Source organism: Rhinolophus sinicus, chromosome 18, assembly GCF_057876585.1.
Source record: "Rhinolophus sinicus isolate RSI-liver-muscle chromosome 18, RSI-T2T, whole genome shotgun sequence".
Classification (NCBI taxonomy): Eukaryota; Metazoa; Chordata; class Mammalia; order Chiroptera; family Rhinolophidae; genus Rhinolophus; species Rhinolophus sinicus.
Window position 1 is genome coordinate 70,619,391 of NC_142518.1, and position 16,918 is coordinate 70,636,308.

At 37.9% G+C, this 16,918-nt stretch overlaps 1 protein-coding gene across 1 annotated transcript in view; it reads left to right on the plus strand.

Annotated features, from left to right (window-relative positions):
* Positions 1–16,918, plus strand: part of IL1RAPL2 (interleukin 1 receptor accessory protein like 2) — a 1,393,053-nt gene that overhangs the window by 773,816 nt on the left and 602,319 nt on the right. The window contains exon 5 of the mRNA XM_074323975.2: positions 14,395–14,548. Coding sequence (XP_074180076.2) covers positions 14,395–14,548 — 154 coding nt within the window. The remainder of the gene's footprint in view (positions 1–14,394; positions 14,549–16,918) is intronic.

Genomic DNA, 16,918 nt, shown 5'->3' on the forward strand with positions numbered 1-16,918 from the left:
GTTCCACTTCTAGAACTAAGCAGGTGGGGGCGGGGCAAAGTCTGGGAGTTTAGGGAGGGGGCGGTGAGTCTCAGTGCCTGAGGCTTCTGTTCTTTGCTTGGCAGTGAGGGCTTAAAACCACCGTTTTCAGCCTTCTTCCCTCCGTCTTTTCTCCATGGTCTCTGCTGTGAGCATTGGGTTCAGCAGTGTTATATGCTGCCGCCTCATCCCTGTGGGCCACAAGCGGAGCCCTTGCAGGCCAAGTTCTTCCCTCTCCTCAGCTGCGGTAGTTCCGGGATGAAGCGAACTCATAGCACTGAGCTATGTGTGCGTCCTTGGCCCACGCGGCTCTGTCACCACACTTCTCCCTTCCCTCCTCCCCCACTCATGCGATTCACCCACCTTTAGGTGAATTCAGTAGTGGGCCTCTTCGTCTTGCCTGTCTGCTGTGCAGGGAGTCCTTTGTGGAGTTATTGTTGTTCGATTAGTTGTAAATTCCAGGGGAGCTTTACAGAGGCTCACCTCATGCCGCCATTTTGATGATGTCCTAATTCATTTTTAATAGTTGTATCATAGTTCATAGGATTGAAATAATTTGTTTTATTCAACTATTCTTCTGATAGATATTCAAGTTTTTCTAACTTTTTTTAATAATCATATTTTTGCACACACAAAAAAAATCCGTTAAACGTACATACAGCTTTACATCCATGACAAAAGATAGGAATGCTCTCTGTCACTACTATTATTCAACATTGTCTTAGAGGTTCTAGCCCGTATTCTAAGAAAATTAAAGAAATACACTGTAAAAATACTGGAAGAGACAAAATAATCTTAATTTTCAGGTTATATAATTGTATACCAAGAAGTCCCAAGATACTCAACAACAAAAAATAGAACTAGTGATATAATTTGGTAAGGTAGCTTAATGAAAATATACAAATTATTGAATAGCTTTGGTTTTTGCTAGCAATAATCAGTTGGACATGTAAAAGGGAAAAAAACTGATATTATTCCATTTACAAGAATGACAAGTATAGAACACTTTGGACTACATTTAGCAACGATGGAATGGGACCTATATAAAATGATTATTTCTTTGAAGGGCATAAAATATAGTCTAAATTAATGGAGAGACAGAATGTATTTCCGCATTGGAAGATCTCATAGAAATAAAATCATGTCTTCCCAATTTTATGTAAATAATTAGCCCAATTTGCAAAAACACCATATTATTTTTTGGAATTAGATAACATGATAAACATTATAAAGTTCATATGGATGAATGAATGTACCAGAATTGCCAAGAAAATATTGGGGAAAAAAACATTTATGATAGGGGATTTATTCTACCTAATAGTAAAATTACTATAAAACAGCAGCAATTAAAATAGTAAGTCTACACTATATCATATTTACTTTTCTTATTATATTTTAGAAAGGAAACAGTTACAATTTATTGTAATACTATAAACATGGTGATGTCTTAATTTTTTAATTGTGTAGTGTCATATGTATAAGTCAATATTTTATTTCCTAAAATTATTTTATACAAATTGAAAAAAGTAAGTTTAGAAAAAGATAAATAGATCACCTGAATAGAATACAGAATCCAGAAGCAGATAAAAAATAAATGTGTATTAGAACTTACTATATGACAACATTTCGTTTTAATGGGTGTGCAGGGAGTGGGTAATGGCTTATTAAATATGTTGTACACATAATTGCCTATCCACTTGAAAAAATAATTAGATCTCTGACTCAGGCAATGTTTAAGAAAAATTCCCGTTGGATTATAAGGAGTTAATTTCATGTAGTAAAATAGTAGTTTAGGAATGACCATTTCTAAATGCTGTCACTCATTTCATGGTAAGCTTCCAAAGTTAAGGATTTTACATTGATTTATCTTGCTATACATTCTGACAATTTTCTTAAAGGGGGAAATATGGTCATTGTAGACCTCATCATACCACAACCAAAATGACCAACGCTTTTTTGCTAAAATAAAATTGTTTGGCAAATTGGTTGCGGATTTTGAATCCCTTTTGGAAATTTAATGATAGTAATATGTCCCTTCTTTTACACATAAAATTGCACTCCATCCACATTTTTTAATCTCATGACTAGAATTTTCAATTATAATTCTTTCCAGAAGAAATGAGCTGTGAAACCCATGAAGGCTTCAGTTTAGTGTGCCCTAAACTCTGTCCATGATACACGATATCAGAAAGACACATTTATCCCTTTCTCCCCCTTAGATATAGCATTAGAAGTGGGAAAGGTATTCTTTACTATTTGTAAATTATAAAGAATATGGGTTAATGTGGGTGGAATGGGTATTTGATATATGTAAGAATCACTGGTCTTTGAGTCTGGGGACCTAGTTTCTGGTCGCTATTCCACCATTGATGTGGATAAGTAATTGGATGTCAGTGGGCCTCTATTTACCCACATATAAATAGACGTAATAATGTCTGCCATATATCCCAGGCATGTTATAAAAATCTAATGACTGAAGTCCTTACTTCACATTTGCTGCTATTATAGAAACGGAGACGTTATATGTGAAGCTAGTTGTCCTAAGACATCTTAGACTGTAATTGGGAATTTAAGATTGAGGGTATTTATTTATTTTAGTTTTTGATATTCAAAATTATTTTACATTAATTTCAGTTGCACAGCATAGTGGTTAGACATTTATATAATTTAAGAAGTGATCCCCTTGACTAGTCTAATACCCACCTGGCACTATACATAGTTATTACTATATTATTGACTATATTCCCTATGCTTTACATCCCCATGACTATTTTGTAACTACCAATTTGTACTTCTTAATGCCTTCCCCTGTTTAAATCACACCCTCAAATCCCCTGCCATCTGGTAACCATCAAAATGTTTTCTGTATCTATGAATTTGTTTCTGTTTTGTTTGTTTGTTTACTTTATTCTTTAGATTCCACATGTAAGAAAAATCACAAGATTTTTGTCTTTCTTTGTCTGACATACTCCACTTAGCACTATACCCTCCATATCCATTCATGCTACTACAGATGGCAAGAACCTTATTCCCTTTCATGACCAAGCAATATTCCATTGTATATATGCACCATCTCCTCTTCATCCATTTATTCATCAGTGGACACCCAGGCTGCCTCTACATCTTGACCATTGCAAACAGTGCTGCAATGAACATATACATGGATACACATGTCCCCTCGAAGTAGTTTTTTGGGTTTCTTTGGATAAATACCCAGAAGTGGGACTACTGGGTCCTTCTTTGTCTTTTATATAGCCTTTGTTTTAAAGTCGATTTTGTCTGGTATAAGTATGGCTATCCAGCTTTTTTGTTTGTTTGTTGTTTCCATATTTATGAAATATGTTTTTCCATCCCTTTACTTTCAGTCTGTGTGTCTTTCCATCTGATGTGGGTCTCTTGTAGGCAGCATATGTAAGAGTTTTGTTGACTTATCCATTCAGCCACTCTGTGTCTTTCTATTGGAACATTTATTCCATTTGCATTAAAAGTAATTGTTGATAGTTATGTATTATTGGCATTTTATTATTCATATTTTTTTTCCATCTTAAAGAAGTCCATCTAACATTCCTTGTAATACATGTTTGGTGGTGATGAACTCCTTTAGCTTTTTCTTGTTGGGGAAGCTCTTTATCTTTCCTTCAGGGTTTTTTTTTTTTTTTTTTCCCACTGGTTTCTCTCTCTTTAAGGTTTATTCATGTTATAGCATGTGTTCGAATTTCATTTCTTTGTAAGGGTGAAAGTATTCCATTGTATGTATATACCACATCTTGTTTATTCATTCATCCATCATTGTCCTTCAGTTTTAAATGATAGCCTTGTTGGGTAGAGTACTCTTGGTTGTAGGTCCTTGATTTTCATCACTTGGAATGTTTTGTGTCAAACCCTTCTGGCCTGCAAAGTTTCTGTTGAGAAATCAGCCAACAATCATGTAATAACTAGTTGCTTTTCTCTTGCTGCTTTAGGATTCTCCCTTTGTCTTGAACCTTTGCGATTTTAGTTATGTGTCTCGGTGTGGGCCTCTGTGTTCATCTTGTTTGGGACTCTCTACGCTTTCTGGGCTTGTGTTTCCTTTTCCTGGTTAGGAAAGTTTTCAGTCATTGTTTCTTCAAATACATTCTCAATTCTTCACTTTCTCTCTTCTCCTTCTGGTATCTCTATGATGTGGATGTTGTTATGCTTGACGTTGTCCCAGAGGTCTCTGAATCTTTTTTTTTTTTTTTTTTTTTTTTGGCGGGGGGAGTATTGTTTTTTTTCTTTTTGATGTTCTGATTGAGTGTTTTGTGCTACCTTGACTTCCAAATTGCTGATTTGGTCTTCTGTTTCATCTAGACTGCTGGTGATTCCTTCTAGTGCTTTCTTCATTTCAGTTATTGTATTGTTCACTTCTGACAGGTTGTTTTTTATGGCTTCTATGTCTTTTCTATGCTTGTTATCTCTTTGTTGACATTCTCCCTAAGTTCCTTGAGCATCCTTATAACCAGTGTTTTGAACTCTGTTTCCAGTAGGTTGCTCGGCTCTATTTCATTTAGTTGTTTTTCTCGTGTTTTCTCCTGTTCTTTTATTTGGGGCATATTTCTTTGTTTCCTCATTTTGGCTGCCTCTCTGTGTTTGTTTCTATGTATTAGGTAGATATGCTATGTCGCCCAGTCTTGGCCAGGTGGCCTTATGTATAGGTGCCCTGTGGGGCCCTGGCCCAGTCTCCCTGGTCACCTGTTCTGAGTGCTCCAGGAATGTCCCTTGTGTGGACTGTGTGTGCCCTTCTGTTATAGTTGAGCCTTGATTGCTATTGGCATGTCAGTGGTTGGTATTGACCCTGAGGCTGATTGGCTGTGGGGGTTTGGCCATTTCCACAGCTTATGGGCTACTGTGTGGGGGGACTTATCCGCTGGACTTATTCACCCCAGTGGTGTCTGGTACCTCTTGAGACTGCCCTTTGGGTGTGCTGCGTGTGGGGCTAATTGGTTGTTGTTGTGGAATGGTATGAAGCCAACCTCCAACTATGTTGGTTTTGGGGCCTCTTGTGAGGTTCTCTGGTGCAAGCCCAGGTCACCCACTGCCTGTGACCAGCCAGGGATTACCTGGTGAAATCTACAAAGCGGTTTGTCGTTGGTTGCTGCCTGTGCTAAACCTGGAGGTACATCAAAGAGGCCACGCTGCAAACCGAGACCAGCTGCCACTAGTACCAGGCCTGTGGTAGCTCCATAAAAATCCAGGACACCCCAAGGCCTGTTGCCACCTGACGACTCCTGTGAGGTCCAGCCACTGATAAAGTCCTATGCTGTACAGAGTTGGGTGAGGCAGGTTTCAGCAAGTCACCTGGGTGGGATGAGTTGTGTTCACCAGGTTAATGTAGATTCTGTTTGGTGCCAGTGGTAAGACTTGAGCTGCTCAGGAAAAGCCTTAGACCATACTGAAGCCAGCCACTGCCCACCTGGGGCCCATGGACCTTCGTAGTTGTCCAAGAAAGAATTCAATGAAGGCAGGGATGGTTTCTCACTGAGAAAGTACCTCTGGCATTGGGCAAGTGGGGTGGGGCAGGGTGTCATAGAGTCACGAGGGTGGAGTGAGCAGAGCTCACCAGACTAATTAAGATTTGACCATGGGACTGGGGGGAGGGATGAACACAGGAAATATGGTGCCTGCCTACCAGCTGCATGGGAGAAGGTCCCCACACAAGGAACATGGTGACTGTTCCTCCAATTCTCACCCTGAAGCCACACAACTCAGTATCTCCCCATATATCCCAGATGCCCCCTGAGTAACTGTCCCTTTGCCAAAGCCCAGGGTGAGTGCCTATGAACGAGGGAATGTGTGTGGACCCTTTAAGAAGATGTCTGGGTTTCCCACAGCCCTCTGTCCCACCTGGATGGTTGTAATCCCCATTGTTTTTCACAGCCAGATGTTGTGGGGGCTCCTCTTCTCGGCACCAGTACTCCGGGCTGGAGAACCTGGTGTGAGGCTGGGGTTCCTCACTCCTCTGGTAGTAAACCTCTGCAGCTCAGGTATCCCTCCTGATTTTCAACTGCCACACAGAGGTATGCGGCTGACTTATTCTGTGTCGCCACACCTCCTACCAGTCTCGAGGTGGCTTCTTTATATTTAGTCATAAAACTTCTGTTCAGCTAGACTTCAGATGGTTCTACAGGTTGATTGTTCTATAATTAGTTGTAATTTTAAGTGTTCATGGGAGGAGACAAGCACAGCATTTAGCTACTCCATTATCTTGGATCTCCGAGTTTTTTTTAAGTCATGTTTTTCTGTATAATCTGCAAACATAAATTTAATTGTTTTCACTTGTATAATTTGATGTGTTATAGCAACTGTATACACTACAATCAATATGTCAAACATTTTATTATTCTAAGTTCTTCCATGTCCCTTTATAGTCAGTTCCCACCTCCTATCCCCCATCCTTTGTAAAAATTCATCTGTTTCCTGTTCCTATAGTTTTGTAGTTTCCAAAATGTCATTTAAATGGAATTGTATGATATGTGGCCTTCTTTGCCACATTGTACTTCTTTCACTTGTCATAATGCATTTGAGATGTGTGTATGTTTTGCTATATATCAATAGATAATTCCTTTTATACTAATAAGAGTCCAATATTCCACTGTAGAGATGTATCATTGTTAGCCATTCACCTGTTGATGACCATTTGTGTCACTGCTGGTTCTTGGTGATTAGGAATAAAGTTCTCATTGGTATAGATGCTTGACCATTGCACTGTACACCTGAAGCTGAAGAATATTGTATTCCAACTATAATTTAATATATATGGAGTCATGGGATATGGAGTACAACATAGGGAATAGAGTCAAGGGAATTGTAATAGATATATTTGATGTCAGAGGGGCAATAGACTGGGGGTGGGGGTTATCCCTTTGTGAGAGGTGAAATGTCTAACTATTACATTGCTTTGTACACCTGAAACTAATAAAAAAGATAAAAATATCAAGCAAATAAACAAAAAAGAATAAAGGTCTCATAAGGTTGACTTTTGAGTGTACAATTTCTTGATTTATCAAAATGATATGTTTTGTCAACTTTTATAATCTTTTGATGTGTATGCTTTTCTCAAATTTAACAAGAGTTTACTGTTGATCTTTACAAGAATCCAGGCTAAGAATGGACTTCCTCTATATCCTTAATGACATTCAAGGGATAAAAACAGATCAAAGCAAGTTAAAGCCTCGTAAGCAATGTCTCTTTCTATAGTCTAACCACTTTCTATATATCCACTAGAATGGCCTTTCAGAAATGCACATCTGATCATAGAATGCCACAATTTAAACACTCCAATAATTCCATAAAACCATTTAGTTAATAGCTCCTTTTTATTGATTGTTTACAAGGCCTGACCCTGTACCAAGCCTGTTCATTCACTACCTAATTCAATTCTTAGCACAGCCTTATGAGGCGTAGGTTATATACTGGCAGACCTGGGATTTTAACCCTGAAAATGTGCAAATATCTTAGAATGGTAGTCAAGTCTTTTAGTATCTAGTATCATCCTTCTCAGTGGTACTCTCAACAGAGCAAAAATATTCATCGTTTTTTATCCACTCCATGTGTTTTGACATCTGGATGATTCTACACATGTTATTCTCTCTGTTCAGTATGTCCCACCTGCCTAAATTTTACATATTGTTCAAAATTCAGCTTAGATGCTTACAGAAGCCTATCAGCACAACAAACTTCTCTGTCCATGCCCAGGGTGCTATAACCTTGGTTGTTCCAGCAGTGGAATTTAGATATTTCTTCCATTCCTTTCTCCCTTTCTTCTACTTCTGGTGTTCCTATTGCACTTATTTTATGTCTTTTTTACTTCTCCCACAGTTTAGATATTTTGTTCATTTTTTTTCTCTTTGCTTTTTAGTTTGGGAGGTTTCTATTGACATTCTTTCAAACTCACTGATTCTTTCCTCAGCCATGTCCAGTCTATTAATATGCCTATCAAAGACATTTTTATTTCTGTTACAGTATTTCAATTTCTAGCATTTTCCTTTTGATTCTTTCTAAGGGTTTGTATTTCTCTTCTGTTCTTACATGTTGTCCAATATTTCAGAGCCAGTAACATATTAATCATACTAATGTTACATTCTCAGACTGGTAGTTCCAAAATTTGTGCCATATCTGAGTCTAGTTCTGATGCTTGCTCTCTCTTCAAAAAAAAAAAAAAAAAATCGTATATATGTAATCACACACACACACAGATGGTGCCAAAAAATGTATACACATTTTAAGAAAGGAAAACTGTATTGAAATTGTAATATTCAATATATACCCATAACAAAAGATGAATGCAAGTCACGTTTAACTTCTGCTATTACAAGAGGTGTTCAAAGTTGTTACCATCAGCATCCAGACACTTCTGATTACGGTGAACTACTGCTTGACAACATGGACCAAAGTGTCCACTTGTATACATTTTTTTGGCACCCCTGATTTATATATATATATATATATATATATATATATATATATATATATATATATAAAATTCTATCTTTTAGTATATATATATATATATATATCTTTTAGCATATATATATCTGTATATATATATATATATATATATATATATATATTTGTAAATTTTTATTAAAAGCCAGAAATGATGTACTGGGTAAAAGAAACTGAGGTAAATAGATAGGTCTTTTGTGTGAGGTTGTTACGTTTATCTGGCTAACAGTTCGGCTGTGTTTACTTCTTGCTGTAGCTATAGATGTTAGAGGCTAAAATTTTCTCTAGTGTCCTGGATTTTCACTTCCCTTTTATCTTTGGATTTCCCAGGAGACGTCTTCTTAAATAAGGTCTGAGTTGTGCAATTCTTTCAGCTGTAATATTCTATTATTATACAGGAGCCCTATTGATGGTTTGGTAAGGTATCTGATGAAGGAAAGCATTCTATAATCCTGTGATTATATTTCAGTCTTTTAGTGCACTTTGTTCCTGGACTGTGACCATCACAAGTACTTCTCAGCTTCCCTCCTATGTCCCAACACCCTTAGGTGAGACAGGAAAGATAGAGGGTTTAGAGCTGGCTATTTTTCTTACCCTACTTAGAAGGCTAGAATGGGGCTAAATTTGGGGACTTCCCTTCCCCTAGGTCCTTTAAGGAAAGGCTGTTAAGGAGAATGAAGGTCTTTGGATATATTTCAAAGTGATTACTTTCCCCTTCCTCTGCCTGAAATGTGAGGGTAATTTTCTCTGATCTTCACCCTGAAAACCTGATGGGATTCCTGGAGGTAAAACTCACAGAAGTGTGCCCACCCCAAGGCAGTACCCCTGGGGGATTTCATTTCTCAAGCTAGTTCATAGTCTACAGAGATTAGTTGATTATTTTTTGAGTGTTCCTACCAGTTGCTGGCTCCTGTGTCTGCTTCTATTCTCAGTAAGCTGCTGCCTGTCTTTCCAGTTTCTGAGGCAGTGATTTTCACTGTTACCTCAGTTAGCTAATGGATATGAGAAGTGTTGCTGCTTTCCCATTTGTTCAGCCTTTTTCTTGTTGTGAGGATGGTCGTGACAATGTCCAAGTTCTTTGCATGTCAGATCAGAAATGAAGTCAACCCCAGCATTAGAATAACTTTAGATTGTCTTTAGGATTGTCTCCAGACTCCTATAGAAATGTGTGTCACATTATCTCCTGCCAGTCATTAACATGTTGTCATAGATGTGTATGTCATCTAAAAGCAGAAGGCTGAGGGTAAGAACAATAATAGAAATAATAGTTAATGTTACTGAATGGTTTTAGCACAGGATAGTCTGTATTACAGATACTTTACATGCATTAACTCATTTAATCCTCATAATCATGCTCTTTGGCAAATATTTTCACCACCTTTTTTAATAGGTGAAGTAACTGAGTCTTAGCTCGATTAAGTAGCATGCTCAAAAACATACAACTTGGGATTCCATCTGTTGGGACAGAACCCCAAAAAGCAGTTTCCAGGCTCTCAGCCTCACATAGAGAGTTGCTGGCTCAGGTAGTAAATGGCCATCAACTGTGATTGCATGGCCATCAGCTGTGGCTAGTTGGCCGTCAGCTGTAACCAGTGAGCCATTGGCCACTAATATAACTGCTGTGGCTAGGCTAGCAGAAAAAATGGGGGCCAGTAATAAGATGGCTCAGCCTGCAAGCAGTGCAGTGAGGGTTGAGAATTGTATGGCTCCTGTTTCCTGTTTCTCCAACCCAGCCACCAGCGAGAATATAGTGGTATGACTCCCCCATCTATGGCTCCGTGGGTGTTCCTTTTTGGCCTCACCATGTCCTGCGTTCTTATGTGGGGAGCGGGAGCAGAGACCCGGCAGGCCGCCCTGCATGACATCATGTCAAGTATGTGAGACTAGTACTTATACTATTAACTACTGTGGGTAACAACATCAACATTAGGACTGTGAAGGTAGAAAGTTGGAGAAATGGAGCTGGGGAGGGGGAAGACTTTCTGGAGTGGCTTATCCTAGGCATTTCGAGTAGAGATAGGGCTGAGAAAGGCAAGGTTAAAGCCTAATTCACCGTTGTGCTCCTATCTCTTCTATATTGAATTTGAAGAAAGTTCAGGATCCCTACAGATTGTTAGGCCAATGCCTAGGTTCTCTATGGAATAGTTCAGACTTCAGACGAAAGGAGAGAAGTTGGGTCTGAGGAGAAGGGTGTTAGGTATTTGAACAAAGGTGCTTTAAGGACCAGAGCTTTATATCATTGGCTTATGTTTGCACAGCTGTCTTGTGTCTGAACTTCAGTGTCAGAATAATTATTCAAATGAATCTTCCTGGTGTTCTTGCCATGAGAAATGAGTCATGTGTTCTGAATAGCACTGATGTATCCATGACCAACAAACCAAACTGATTGAAAAACACCTGTGAGTACAATGATACTATCTCAAAAGTGGACTATGAATTCAGTGGTGATTATTTCATGGTGGAAACTCCCAAATCCAAATGTGGCTGCCAACAGGATACTTCAGGGGGCTTGGTCAACAGATGTTTCTGTTGAACATCCCAGGCTCCCAACCCAGCAACTGCTAGCACGTGACCTACCACTTCAGAAGGCTGGAAGGGAGGGAAGGAAGCTGAACTTTAAGGGCTGACATTATTTTGACTGAGCAAGGATGTCCTATAACAAACTGCTCTGTGAGAAGTGAGCCAGGCCATGAAGTTGAGCTGTTTGTCTCACCCAGGCATCTCCAGCAAGACTGGCCCTCAGCAAAACTTTCACGTTGATGATGTCAATTTTAATGGTCTCAAGGTCATTACATAATAGAGGAATTACACACTGAAGATAATATTAGGGGCCTGATCACATTTGTAGCTTTGGTGGTTTGTTATTGCCTCTGATAAACAGCCATCTTGAGATTCAACCTGTATGTTTCAAACTTCTTTGCCTAACAGCCTGTCAGAATTAAATTAAACATACCCGGGGGCAATGAGGTATTTCAGTGTTGTGTGTCCACTAGGAAAGAGGCGATGGGAAGATTTGGTCAGGGAAAAAGCAGTGACAGTATTAAGCCTAGCAGCCAACAATTTAAGGAAGAGATGCTTCAAATAATGGAGTAAAGAGCCTGGAAGATTTCCGAGATTCCATATAGATACCTCTATGTGAGTAGGATAGCCGGCGAGATGACTGTGTGAAAGATGGGTTGGTGGGAGCAGGACAGTCATCTATAAGTCTCTTCTGAACAAAATATAGTTCCTCTACTCACCTGCTAGGATTACTGCTGGAGTGGCCTCTTAGGAGGTATACATTTTCTGTGGGTTAAAGTATCATATTGCTGGGGGATGGTTAACCAATTAGTGAAGGATTTTTAAAAAAATCTAATTAGTTAATTAGTACTAATTTTCACAAGCAGCGATGGTGGTTTGAAGAAGATGTAATCCTGGATTGTGAAAGTTAGGGATGGAACACATTCTGTGTACTGGATGACCACTCTATATAATGCTGCCCAACAAGAGTGTAATTAATACACTCTGCACACCTCTGGATTCTGACTGCTCACATGGTAGTGTATATTATCCTCATATGCATTGTCAGAAACTGAGACTTAAAGAAGTTAAGCAAATTTGCCTAAGATCACAGAACTTGGTTGAACCCCACATTTTGACCTAGAGCTGTGTTGCTGTAAAGCCAATTTGCCTCTTCATCCGTACAACGTTGTCTGAAGAAGGGTAGAGTTGACCTGAAGATTATATTTTTTTATGCCACAGTTAAATAACAAACAAACCTCTACTGGGTACAAAGAATCATTTATAAGGCTGGATAGCAAGTTGCAAAGTACTTGAGACTGTCTAGATCTATCCCAAAGTTCACATAAGGATTTCAGGCTATTCATTATCAGGAGTGATTTTCTAATGTCTATACATGCTTCTGATTTTAATTTGTGGGGGGAGGGGGGTAAAAACAAAGCAGTGTGCAGGGAAAAGGAAAATGGTTAGACCTAATTGCTTATGGACTTTCCCTGCAAAATAATATTAGAAAACAATGCCATTTGTCTTTTAATAGAATAGTGTGTGGACTCATTTGCTTGCCCCCACCACTGCTATGTGAAAGTGAAGCAGCTTAGTTTTCATTTTTCTTTTCTCTCAAAATGCCCAGAGGGACCATATTTTTGTTTAATGACCTTCAGAATTATTCTTTAGAAATATGAGGCTATCAGAGTTGGAAGCAATGCGAAAATAATTGTGGATTATTATTGTATGACGATAGTGACAGCTGGGCTATTTTTTTTCTTTCTGTTCAGACTTTCTTCTTTGTTTTCCCAGAAACCTTATATCCCTAGGTTTAACTCAGAAACAAATCTCATATAGGTGATAAACCTCGCCAGACATGGTATGTAGTATAATTTCAGACAAACCCTTAACTGTTCTTTGGAAAGACCCTAGGGAGTGAAGGAGTCTTATATCTAGATGTCCCAGATAGTACTACTTTTATTTACTGTTTGACAATGTGTGTGGATAGTTGTATTGGACATAAAGCAAGCGTATCTCTTGAATATTATACCTGTGAACTTAAGTGCCACTTTATGTGTTTTGTTGTCAAAACTCCTGCTAGCATAAAAGAAAAAAAATTGTTACAGTAAAAAAAACTAATAAATGGGTATTTACTCTCACAAATCATTTTACACATACACACGCAGAGCTGGGGCTTGAGCGTCAGCACTGATTCTACCTTCACATGAATATTTAAGAAGTGTGTGAAAAGGGTGGGGGTGAGGGGGCCAGGAGAGGGAGAGAAGATGTTGTATATACCATAGTGTGGAAAGTAGACATTGCTCTCAACTGTTATTTACACAATCTGCCTCATAATCAATTTTTGTATTGCCTTAACGGAGAGATTCAGAATTTAGATGATAAAATACTTTTACCTTGATTGTTCAGCACTCCCTTGCAATTATCCCATGCACCTCCACTGATGTTTGTATAGGTTTTGATCACCACTTTGGTTGAAGATTTTAGATGAGTGGTAAAGAAATTGGAACGGTATCTAAAAAGTAGTCTGAGAAAATTCCCCAAAGACAAAGAAGCTTGGCTAGATATTTGTACATACTTGTCTATTGCTATATCCTTGTCACTCTATGGAAGAGTTAAACATTCCTTTCTAGGGAAGTTCAAACCCCGTAGCAAGACTCCTTCCCATTCCCATCAGGAGTGTAGGAGACCGGCCTGCAGAACCCAAGTCTTGTTCTCTAGTCATATATCGCTGAACCCAGAAAGTAAGTAGATAATTTCCCCGTTCTCTTACTAAAACAAAGTGTGTCCTCATTTTATCTAGCTTTGTTTCTAGAGAACTCCTTAAGTATAATATTCTAGGCCCCTCCCCCACCATCCAAATGGATCTTTTGACTCTGGGGAGGGACACTCTGGAGTATTAGTATTAGTTTTTACTATACGACGTAATTAATGAAACCATTGTAGACATGATTGCCAATTTAAAAGCCTATTATAAATTTTAAAAATGCTTAAGACTCCCTTGTGTTCTGTGTTGCTAAATGGACACTATCCTCTTAGAACTCTTAGGAAATATCCCTATCAAATAGAAAGAACCAGGGCATTATGATGGCATTTTGTGACTTTTAAAGTTCTGCTATACCTCTTTTACATTTGGGGAGCTTGTATGATTTTCTATTTTTGCAGAATCTGTCTAGAGATTTTCTGCTCTTGGGATCAGGCCTTTTAAGTGGCTCTTAGGGTGATAGTTGTGATATGTGAGTTGGACACAATAAGACACAATTGTGGTATTTTCTAGTCATTGACTTAACTCTCTAGTTACATATTTTGGAAACAAAAGAGTACAAAAATGTGAAAGTACTAACTTGCCAGTACTAAGACTTAGTGATGTGAATTTTTATTTCTGCTTACTTGAAAATATATTCTCTGCAGGAATGCAAGCCAAAAATGTGGAGAAGCATAATAATACAGAAAGGAAATGCTCTTCTAATCCAGGAAGTTCAAGAAGAAGATGGAGGAAATTACACTTGTGAACTTAAATATGAAGGAAAACTTGTAAGACGAACAACTGAATTGAAAGTTACAGGTAGGAATCGGTTCTTCCAAATTATGGGAAGTGAGATTTTAAGTATAATTTGGTATGAGGAGAAAGAGTTTCCTACAAAGAGGCAGCTTGTTGTGGATTTAGAATTGGTTGCCAATCTACATTTGAGAAGTTCACTAATAATATGTTGTACTGATAAGCTATATGCAGAATATGAACAATTAACTTAGGGAACAAGGGCCTAATTGCTGTTTATCTATTCTCTGCCTTTATGAAAGATTTTTAACTCTTGAAAATATCATTGACTGTTCCTAAGCATCTCAGAAAGTCTATACTGGAACCACTCTAGAATGCTAACTGAACCCATATGTAGAATCTCCTTATAGGTGAACGTTGCCTCAGAATGAGGTTCCGTTGGGCTTTTGGAATGAAATCTTCTTGAAATGCATCCAAAATATTGTTTATACAAAATTGTTCATAAATGAGTGAAGTAATTGTAAACTAGTAATTTTTAAATGGAGCAACTCCAAAAGAATGGCATGCATGTGTGTATTTTAAATGTGAAGTAAAAGCAAAGTGTAAACCAGTAATTCTACTCACAGTAGTGCAAGAGAGAAACTCAGGATATTCTTACCTGCTGGAGAATTTTAGAAAGTAATTTTTCAGAGACATAGGACAGAACCTGATACCATGGAAGTTATCCCTGACAATGGATGTGATGGACCCTAAAAGACTGCATGACGAAAAGTCTGCTTGCTATTGTTCCTCAGATAATCTTGACTCATTTTCTTCTTCTTTTATATGTTGTAGATATGTAGTGTGTGTGTGTGTGTGTGTGTGTGTGTGTGTGTGTGTGTGTAAGTCTAGATACACATTTATATTATGGATAAAATCTGAGACATGGTAAATTTTGACATTATCTGGACAATTATAATATTGATTGCATTAATTAACTTATTACTAATGCACTTGGATGTTACCTATTTAGTCATCTAATGTTGATATCAACTAGTTGGTTAATTATAACATACTCTCACTAATGTTAGGAATACAGATTTCCTTCTGTATTATTTTTGTTTATGTCTAGCAACAGTTAACATTTGGGGTAATGTTAAAATCAGCCTACTAATAATGATACTTGCTGAGTAAGTTCATTGATATAACTCATATATTTAATGAAGTCTTTTGATTTCTGAGAGTCAAGTTTTTGTCTAGTTAAAAAAATTCTGAATGTTAACACCAGGAGTAAAAATATATTTTTATTAGAAATTAATATATATAATTTAGCTCACTCTCTATCCTAATATATGACAGTTTTACTTCTTAGTCTGAATTTGTAAGTACCTTCTGTGAAGGCTTAAATTATTCTTTTGATTAGAATTGGATGTTCTTTCTCCATGAGCTTCCAAAATAACTACCATATTGGGCCAATCCCAAATACAAAGACCTGCTTTTGATTAATTTCTGATTTCCTCAACATGAACTAGACTTTCTGCCTCATTCAATAAGAAGAGTTAATCATAGGCAATGGTACATTATTAACAAGTGAGTTGACTGTGCACAAATCTTGCAGCATCATCACTTTGACCGGTCACACAATCTTTATCCATTGCTTGTATAACACTTCCATTTTTGACTCATTTAGTCACATTTGTCATATTATACTACGTGGCTTGGATTTTAATCTGGATCAGAATAAGGTGAAAACCACACCTCTTGATACTCCTTTCGCATGGGTAATGGTGACGACGCATTTGCTTCTTTAGTTTCTTTTTAGAATCTGGAAAAGCAGAGCTAGAGCTACTTATTTTGTATGTTTTTATAAAGCGTTAATTCACTTACCTTAAACTTTTAGTATAGCTGGACTATGGCCTTAAAATTTTACCTGAACATGACCTCCCAGAGGTTCTCCAACTGTAATGTACATCAGAATTATATGGAAGAACCCAGGTAGGGTGAAGATGAGGCTCTTTAGATACAGATTCCCAGATCTCTCCCCCAGATTCTACTATAGTACATAGACTGAGAATTTGCCTCTTTGTCCGGGTGATTCTATTGCATGCCTTCCAAGGTTCATGCTTTGAGAAACACTGGTTGAGAGAATGGTGCTAAATAAGTCAAAGTCATAGGTTTGATTCCCTTGTGAGCATGTTAGTACACACACACACATACACACAAACAAAGACACAACACACCTTGAAACTAATTTTCATAGGCTTCAAATTGTTTCATCTGAGCTCCTAAGAGCTGTCATGAAAATATAGATTCTTAGTCACCAAGAGAAACCTGTCAGGGAAGTGTGTGGTAAAGCATCTGTATCCACTGAAAAGAATCATGTGTCCATTTACCATTTAAATAAAGAATTACTGAGTATGTATTATGTGCTGAAAAAATAATTCAAAACGATCTTGG